Here is a 9,625-nt window from a genome sequence, read left to right on the forward strand (position 1 = left end):
AGGGACCTTTGAACACCAGATTCCTGTTAAAATCTTGTTTCCATGAGAAAACCCAACTTTTTGTATCATTTTTAAGTTCCACCTGCTCTGGAACATCCTCCACTTGTAGGAAAGGAAATTTCATGTACTTTCAATACTATACTCATTATTTCTTTACCATAAATTCAGTATCAGATAAGCCAAAATTATATATGTCCATTTATCAGGGGAAGCATTTAATCTGTTCACTATAAAATAAGTGTCATTTCAAAAAAACATATGGGAACAAAGAGAAAACCCAAAATGCACCTAAAAACAAAATAAATCAACTTTAAGCCAAACCAGCAGTCTAATGTTCTAATCCAGGAAACCTAGAAAATTCAAATCTGCTGCGTTAGTACTGACCTGTCTGATTTTTGGTCATTCGTGTCCCATCGTTTCTAGAATAAATGAGACATAAACAGCAGCAGCACCACTACCACCTTGAATTTTTAAATTAAAAAGGCACAATCACTACAGTCGACTTTCTGTCCCTAGCTATAAAGCTCTGCCAAAGGAACCAGTCTCTGCGTGGAGGGAAGGTCTCTCTCCTCTTTATGCGCTAGAGGGACAGAAAATGTGCACAGGTTAAAAGGGAGAAAGAGTCAAAGATGAGGCAGGAAGAGAAAAGCTGCTTCAGGACAGGAACCCAGACTCGGATGAGAAAAGTCAAGAAAGGAGCAGAAAAGGAAGAGCCTCGATAGTTCAGAAGAGGAAAAAGAAAAAAGGGGCTCCTGACAAAGTCTCGCACGGGGACGTGAAAGAGGAATAGAAGAACAGGAGTGGTGTCAATGTGTGGGGGGATCAAATTTGGGGAGGTGGAGGCAGAGGATGACAGGGGCTCAGGGGAGGAAAAGGGTTGGCTGGAGAGGCGGAAGACAAGAAAAAGCAGACAGTACCTGCCAGGGCCTCGGGCGGGGGGAATGGGGTTGGAGGTTATCCTTACCTTGGTTTTAGTCCGGCTGGCCTTGGCCTTCGCCCGGCGCGGGGGCCTCACCGCCTCTGCCATAGACCCTGCGGTGGGACTGTCGCCGCTTGTTTTTGTCGAAACCCTGCGCCTTCCACACCTGCTCACTTCCGGCTACCGGACTGTCACATGACCTAATCTCTACCACTCCCGGAGTGGGGGCGGCAACTTGGAGCCTCTACGGGCCACAACATAGGACAAACTACTCCGCGAGACGTTTTCGCTAAAAGTAGTGGGCCCGCCCCCTCCGCCTAGGCCCCGCCCCTCACGCCGATTCTTTGAGTCTGTGATAGGTCACGTCCTTCTCGCAGGCTCCGCTGATCCTCATTGGGTTCGGATCCAGGGCACGCTGGCACACCTCACTCACGTTGGCCTAATGAGTCCGAGGAGGGTGCTTGTTATTTTTGTTTTGACCTTTAGGTAACCAGAACTAGTCAGTTAGGGAATTCCCGTCTTGGCTCAGCGGTTAACGAATGGGACTAGTATCCATGAGGACGTGGGTTTGATCCCTGGCCATGCTCAGTGGGTTAAGGATTTGGCATTTCCTGAGCATTGGTGTAGGCTGCAGATGCAGTTTGGATCCCCAGTTGCCGTGGCTGTGGCCAGCAGCTATAGCTGATTCATCCCCTGATCTGGGAACCTCCATATGCTTGGGTGCGGCCCTAAGTAGACAAAAGACCAGAAAAAAAAAAACAGCCTAAAGCTCTGCTTTGTGCCCAAGAACCTTGATGCCAATCCATATGTACCCTTGTGTAAAGGGGAAAGATGATACTTGCATTTTCTAGCATAATGAAGATTAAGTGGAACCATCGTCAAAGGTGCCTGGTAACCGCAGGCATATCTGTAAACAGTAGTTATTGTCATTACTATCCAAATTCCCTGGAAAGAGACATCTGCCCTTTCAAAGAGGGGCAGTAAGACAAGACCCATAAAAGTATTCTTAACATAGATTTCACACACCTTCATTTAAAAATGATAGATGTGAAAACTTGGTCCCATCTCCTTTTACTACAATTTCTTTCTTTCCAAAGCACCTAGTACCTCTTAAAATCTTATTATCATTTGCTTTTATGTTTTATCTGTCAACCTGGCTAGAATGTAAGATCTTTAAGAGTAGAGGTCTTTGTTTTGCTCCCTGAAGAATCCCAGGGGCTTCTAGAACACCAGGCTTCGTAGGCTCAATAAATATCTGATGAAAGGGAGTTCCTGTTGGGGCTCAGTGGGTTAGGAATCCCATGAGGATGCAGGTTCAATCCCTGACCTCACTCAGTGTGTTAAGCAAACAACATTGTGACAACTGCAGCATAGGTCAAAGATAAGGCTTAGAACTGGCATTGTTGTGGCTATGGCGTAGGCCAGCAGCTGCAGCTCCAATTCAGCCCCTAGCCTAGGAACTTCCATATGCCATGGGTGCAGCATAAAAATAAACCAATCAAGCAAGCAATCAACATCTGATAATGAATATGAGTTGTTTTTTCTGGTGGCAGGATAAGATGGTTGAGATGGAGTGTAAGGGGTGGGAAGAGAATATCCACCCACCAGTAAAATACTAGAAGAAAAAAATCTAAGAATATGGCATGAAGAATGAAAATGACTTCAGAGAAGCAGTCTTCACAGTATCTTGATTATGAGCTAACTGAACATATAAAATATAGTTGTAAACAGATAGGGTAAGGGGTCGCAGGAGAAGGAGAATCAGGTGTGAATTACTTGACATAAGTGAAGCCATTTTAGGCTTAAGCCATTTTGTAATATACATCTAGCCATAATGCTTAACCTTGAACTGGTCTCAGTAATAATGATGTCAAGGGAAGGAAAGAACAAATGACTGCTATCAGGCAAGAAAAGTAATGATAGCAAATATGACAAATCAGTTATAAAGATTCCCAGTTCTTTGGGATCAGTCACATATGCAGCATGCAGAATTTCCCCAGCCAGGGATCAAACTGAGCCACAGTGACAACACCAGATCCTTAACCACTAGGCCATCAGGGAACACCAAGACCCCCAGTTCTATTTCAATGGTAAAGATCAGCCTGAAACACTGGCTTCAGCTGTTTCACAGAATTTAGCACCTTCCTATCACCACCACCAATGCTTGACTACCAGATCACCTGGGATCATTCCTTAAGGAATGATGATGCTGACCTTTTCTGACCTTTGTGACTTCAATCACCTAAAGCTTGGACTCTGGACTTTTGCCCCAATTCTATGCTGAATTCTCCCCTCCTCAAGCTCCTTCATGAATATGCATGTACCCTTAGCTTAAAATTTCCCCTATTCTGCTATTCGGAGAAACACTGCTTTGGGAAAGATCCTCAGTGTTCTCCTTACTTGCTGCAAGCAACAAATATTTCCTGCTCCTGATCTCTGGCTTAGTTGGGTCTTTCGGCTCAGCACCCATGAAGAGGCAAACCCAGCTTTCCAATAACAGTTTCATGTATTCCAGATCCCAAATCCTCAACAACAAAAAAGTTATCCAGCTATTCTTGTTATTCAACCAAACTTGGGTCTTTGCCCAACAAAGCCAACTTATTGATGCCTCATTGTGGCAAATGAAAGTACAGAATTTATTGCAGAGCCAGGCAAGGAGAACAGGCAGCTCATGCTCAAAAGACCCAAAATCCCCAATGACTTTCAGGGGAGGGTTATTTAAGACTGGGTGAGGGCACATGATCAGCTCAAACTCAGTTCTCTGATTCCTTGATAGTGAGGTGATAGGGTGATGTTTCAGGAACCTTAATTATCCATTTTCTGGTTTCAACTGTTCTGGGGTCTACATGCTGTTGGTCAGCATGCAGTCACCTTCTTCCATCTGGTGGGGGTTTTAGTGTCTGTAAAACCACTCAAGGATATGGCTCAAAATATTATCTACAGCCCTTGAGGAGTACCTAAAGGCTCTTGACTTTGTCTTATGGCTAAACTATTATTGTTATTATTATTATTTATTATTATTATTATTATTATTTTGTCTTGTTATACTGCTTTCCTTTGTTTTTACATTTTCTCACTTCTCTGATTAAATTTGCTCTTTGAAAGCCAGGGACAGCCTAGGAGGCTTAAGCTTTCCTATGAAAAAGAGGGAGGGAATATTGGGGATGGTGGGGGCAAGGCAAGAGTTCTATTCCCAGGAAGGCCCTGGAGGGTCCCCCTTGGTTTCACTCAGAAGGTACCTGCATTTTGTATACCCTGATGTGTGTGTGCATGTACATGTATGCAATGAATATAAGATTATCCCAAGCAAGACTTGGCAAATATAAATAAAATCTTTATACCACCTGTCAACTGGGGAAAAAAAAAAAGCACAGTGTGAGAGTTGTGAGTTAAGTTTATTTGGTGCAAAATAAGGACTATGGCCTGGGAATCAGCATTTCAGGTAGCTCTGAGAAACTGCTCCAAAGAGGTACTGGATGAAGATAAGTGTATATGTGCTTTTGGTGAAAGAGGGAGGTTTGTATAATCAAGCACACATTTTTGCAGAAGGCTGCTGCTAGTCACAAGGAGCAGACGTCACCATGAAGGATTTTAGTGCTTTTCTAGATGTGAGGAGATGCAAGAATCGGGCTCATAAAATTTTCTCCTGAAAATATATAACTATCAGAAGACCTGTTCTGCCAATTTTTCCCAGAGCACAGAGAGCCTCGTTCCTGATCTCCACCCTGGAGGAGGGGAGGTCAAAGGTCAGCAGCTACAGCAGCTCATGATTTAATCCTTATAGAGGTAGATGGCAAATGCCAGTTTTCGGTGAGCACACCATTACTAGCCATACCTTTTTCCATGGATTCTCCCAGTCTGGAATATTCTCTCTGGCCTCTACCAATTCAAATCATTTTTGGCCTTCAAAGTTCTCCATGTGCCAGTCACTGCTGAGCAAAACACAACTAGCCCTATCTTCACATAGTTTACAGCTTTGTTGGGACTCAGACACAATGCAAAGATAAACTGGGAGTTCCCACTATGGCTCAGCGGTTAACGAATCTGACTAGCATCCATGAGGACACAGGTACGATCCCTGGCCTCGCTCAGCAGGTTAAGGATCTGGTGTTGCCGTGAACTCTGGCGAAGTTCGCAGACGTGGCATGGATCTGGTGTTGCTGTTGCTGTGGCATAGGCCAACAGCTACAGTTCCAATTCGACCCCTAGCCTGGGAACCTCCATATGCCACAGTTGTAGCCCTAAAAAGAAAAAAAAAAAAAAGATAAACTGCAATAAATATCACAGCCTAAGGGGGAAAAATGGTATACTTTATAAACTGAATTTGTTAGACCTTAGTAGAAGAGTGTAAGTAGTTAGGTTTATTGGTCAGTTTGGTCAAAAGGAAAATTTTAAATATATTAAATTTAATACTATAGTTTAAAACATTTGAAGGAATTTAAGTCATAAACAGGACAAATTGTTTAAGGAAGTTTGGTCTATTGAATTTGAATTGTCCAAAGGTTAAAATTCCCCCTTTAGGAATGTGTATTTATTTATTTATGTATTGACAGGGTCATTTTGCTGTAAAGCAGAAATTGGCACAAATTTTAAATCAACTATAATAAAAATAAATAAATATTCAAAAAATATAAGGTTCCCCCTGAAAAGTAATTATTTAAATTAATTCAATTTATAAATATAATGTTGAGATTTATCATGATTACTTTAAGCTTTAGAAAAAATATGAGTTTCTGTTGTGGTTTGGTGGGTGAAGAACCTAACACAGTGTCAAGGCCTGGCCTCGCTCAGTGAGTTAAGGATCTGGCATTGCCACAATCTGCAGCATGGGTCACAGATTCAGCTCAGATCTGGCACTGCCATGGCTGTGGCATAGGCTGGCAGTGCAGCTCCGATTCGACCCCTAGCCTGGAAACTTCCAGATGATGCAGGTGCAGCCATAAAAACAAAAGAAAAATAAAATAAATAAAATGTGTATGACTTTAATAAATTGAAGATTAATTTTAAAATAATTCAAAATATGGATTTCAAAAAACAAAATAATGACATGTCTTTTCTATACATAAATTTTGCCTGCAGAAACTAAAAAAATTGACAGCAAGCAGGGTTCAACACTGGCCTAATTAGCAGTGAAAATTTGCTACTACTGACCCCTGGACAGTAATAGTCACCATTGCCTGAGCTCTTACTATCAGCCAAGAACTGTTCTGAGTCCTTTTCACATAACAACTCATTTGATTATCATAACAACCCTGCAAGGTCAGCAATTTTATTGTTCTCGTTTTATAGACAGGGCCTAAGGCTCTGAGAGGTTGAATTATTTGCCTAAGATCATGCAGCAAATAAATGATGAAGCTTGGGTTTATACCAGTACAGTTGTACAGTATAAATGGACTTTTAAGATAGGAAGCCCAGGCTTACTTTCTCCCTATTTACAATACTCTATACTTATACACTGGGGCCAAGATGACTATTGGAAATATTTCATTTAAAAGTTACTGGAGTATTCATAATTGCCACAGTGCTGACTTTTGGTTATTAGGTTTATATAATTTTTCTTTCAAAAATTTCTATAATAGTTTTATATTACAATATTCTTAAGTGTACCTGCAAACAACTTAGAAGTACACATGATAAAATGTTAAAACTCCTCTCCTTAGAGTTAACCATTATTAACTGGTTCAGTATGTATTCTTTCAGACTTTTTTCCTACCCATGGATAAATATCACACTCTTAAATACTCAACAGTTGTGTATATACTGTTGCTTTTTTTTTTTTTTTTTTTTTCTTTTTAGGGCTGCACCTACAGCATGTGGAAATTCCCAGGCCAGGGGTCAAATTGGAGCTGCAGCTGCCAGCCTATGCCATAGCCACAGCAACACCAGATCCAAGCCACATCTGTGACCCAAACACCACAGCTCACCTCAAAGCTGGAACCTTAATCCACTAAGTGAGGCCAGGGATTGAACCCAAATCGTCATGGATATGAGTCAGGTTCTTAAGCCCTAGAGCCACAAAGGGAATTTCTACACTCTGTCCTTTTAATTCATAAATCTTGGAGATAGTTTCTTGTAAGGACAGAAAGCTCTAACTTCATTTTCCCTAATTAATTAAATATTCTATAACTTTATTTAAACAGACTTCTGAGGCCAGTAAGTTGTTACCAATTTTTCACTCTTTAAAAACAAGGCTTACAGATCTCTATGTATTTTGTGCATAAGTAAGTACTTCTATAAGATAGATGCCAGATGAGAAATTGTTGATCAGAGAGACATTCGTATTTCTAATTTTAATAAATATTTACCAATTTTCCCTCCAATGGGTTATTAATTTTCACCACAGCTTTAAGAATATAAAATAATTTTTAATCTCCTGAGAAAATCACAATTAAAAACAAAAACCAGGATTTCATAAAATGAGTATAAATCCTGTACTATATTGTGGCATTCCAAAATTTAGTGTGACCATGATTCCTAAGTCAGTCAGCATCATTGTTTGCCATAACAGGCGTTAAGTGTGTACTTCTGAACTCAGGAAGAATTCCTAGATAAAGTTTTCTTAAAATGCCATTACAAGAGTTCCCATTGTGGTGCAGTGGAAACGAATCTGACTAGTACCCATGAGGATGTGGATTTGATCCTTGGTCTCACCCAGTGGGTTAAGGATCCGGCATTGCTGAGAGCTGTGGTGTAGATCACAGACATGATTCGGATCTGGCGTTGCTGTGGCTGTGGTGTTAAAAAAATAAAACAAAAATTTAAAAAGCAAAAAAAAATTAAAAAAATAAAACGCTCTTCCAAAATTAGATTTGCCTTACCAAATTAGAGTCTCTGTTGCCATCTGGTGGCAATTCTCCATTAGTGACACTTCCTCTGACAAGATTTCAGAGAAGTCATTCTTTCTACAGTTACTTTGTATAAGGCGTTAACTATTTCATCATTCATGATTACTAAATCCATTTTTAATTATAAAATATCATGTTACTTCTAAATTCTTTCAGTTTTTTGAGACGATTAGCTGGCAATACAAATAAGTACCAAAAATATAGAGGCACATTTTTTAAAAAAGACTCTTGTATATATGAGGTGTCTTCTGGTAACACACTTTTGTTTCCATGGAAAGCAAAGCATACGAAAATTGTCTTTTTTATGTTATTTACCCTCTCATAATCTTCTCCACTAAAAAAAAAAAAACGTTAAATAAGCCATAGAACCGGTTCCTTGAATCCCTCCTCTCCCCCTCCCCAAAGTATCAGACATGGCTGGTCTGATTCCCTTGGCTCTTAACGTTTCTTTTTCTTTTTTTTTTTTTTTTCTTTTTAGGGCCACACAAGCAGAAGACTAGCCAAATGTGAAGTGACTCTAGAATATGTGTGTATTACTTTACTAGGGCTGCCACAGCAAAATATCACAGGCTCTGTGGTTTAAACATTAGAAATTAACTTGCTTTCAGTTCTGGAGGCTGGAAGTCCAAGATCAAGGCACCAGCAGAACTGGGTTCCTCTGAAGCCTCTCTGCTCGGCTTGCTGATGGCCGCCCTCCTGCTGCCCCTTTGTGAGGTCATCCCTTTGTGCACGCTCTCTCCTAGTGTTTCTTCTTCTCCCTATAAGGACACCAATCAGACTGGATCAGGGCCCTGCCCCAGCAGCCTTACTTCAAGCTCACCACTCTTTAAAGGCCCTATCTCCAAAACCATCACTGAAGAACTGAGTATTGGGTTTGAACGTATGAACTTGGGGTGGGGTGGGATGGGGGGACAGGATTCACTATAACAGAGGAGTAGAGAAAGGAAGTGATGAATATCAATTACAGACTCAGGACCATTTGTAGAAGCAGGGACTAGAGCTTGTCCTACGAATGTCCTGGGGTGGGTGTGTGGGTGTCTTTTGGAAACTGGGACTTGAAGAAGTGGTGACAGGATAGAGTAAAGTGCGTAGGGGTGCAGGTGGACCTGTGCAGTGCAGGGCTTAGCACTGCTGGCCTCCCATCCACACCCCCTCAGTACCTATCACTTCCTTACACACTAGTCCAACTTCCAACTGACACATCCCCAGCTGAGGCCTCTCTTGGGCTGCTGGAGCCCACCCTGCAGGCCAGAAATGCCAGGGAATGAATGCCTCCTAGGAGCAGCCCTTTACACATGACTGATGGGAGTTGGTGAATGACTGTCCTTGCTCCCTTCCTCAGGTGAGCTACCTCTGAGATGCATGTCCCACGTTGTTGCTCAAGAATCCCAGCAGCTGAAGCTCGTCATCCACCATGGTAATTGGCTTGATAATTGCTTTTTTTTCCTTTTTTTTTTTTTTGTAGGGCTGCATGCATGGCACATGAAAGTTCCCAGACTAGGGGTCAAATCAGAGCTGCAGCTGCCGGCCTACACCACATCCACAGCATCACTGGATCCAAGCCGCATCTGCAATCTATACCACAGCTCACTGCGATGCTGGATCCTTAAGCCACTGATCAAGGCCAGGGATCAAACCCGCATCCTCATGGATACTAGTTGGATTCCTTTCCACTGCGCCACATAGGAACTCCAATAATGCACTTTTTAAACTTCTCTTCCGTGTCTCACCTCCCCACTTCCACACTGGGGCTTTCTGGGCTCACTCCCCCAAAAAAGAACCTGAACTCAAAACTTTATCTCAGGGTTAGCTTCTGGTGGGACCCAAATTAAGGTGCCAGCAGTCTGCAGAGACACTCATA

At 41.8% G+C, this 9,625-nt stretch overlaps 1 protein-coding gene across 1 annotated transcript in view; it reads right to left on the reverse strand.

The window, feature by feature from the left end:
• The window catches only part of EPG5 (ectopic P-granules autophagy protein 5 homolog), a 123,016-nt gene extending 121,890 nt beyond the window's left edge, over positions 1-1,126 (reverse strand). Inside the window, 1 exon segment of the mRNA XM_021092525.1 lies at positions 965-1,126. Coding sequence (XP_020948184.1) covers positions 965-1,027 — 63 coding nt within the window. The 5' untranslated portion in view covers positions 1,028-1,126.

Source organism: Sus scrofa, chromosome 1 (genome assembly GCF_000003025.6).
Source record: "Sus scrofa isolate TJ Tabasco breed Duroc chromosome 1, Sscrofa11.1, whole genome shotgun sequence".
Taxonomy (NCBI): Eukaryota; Metazoa; Chordata; class Mammalia; order Artiodactyla; family Suidae; genus Sus; species Sus scrofa.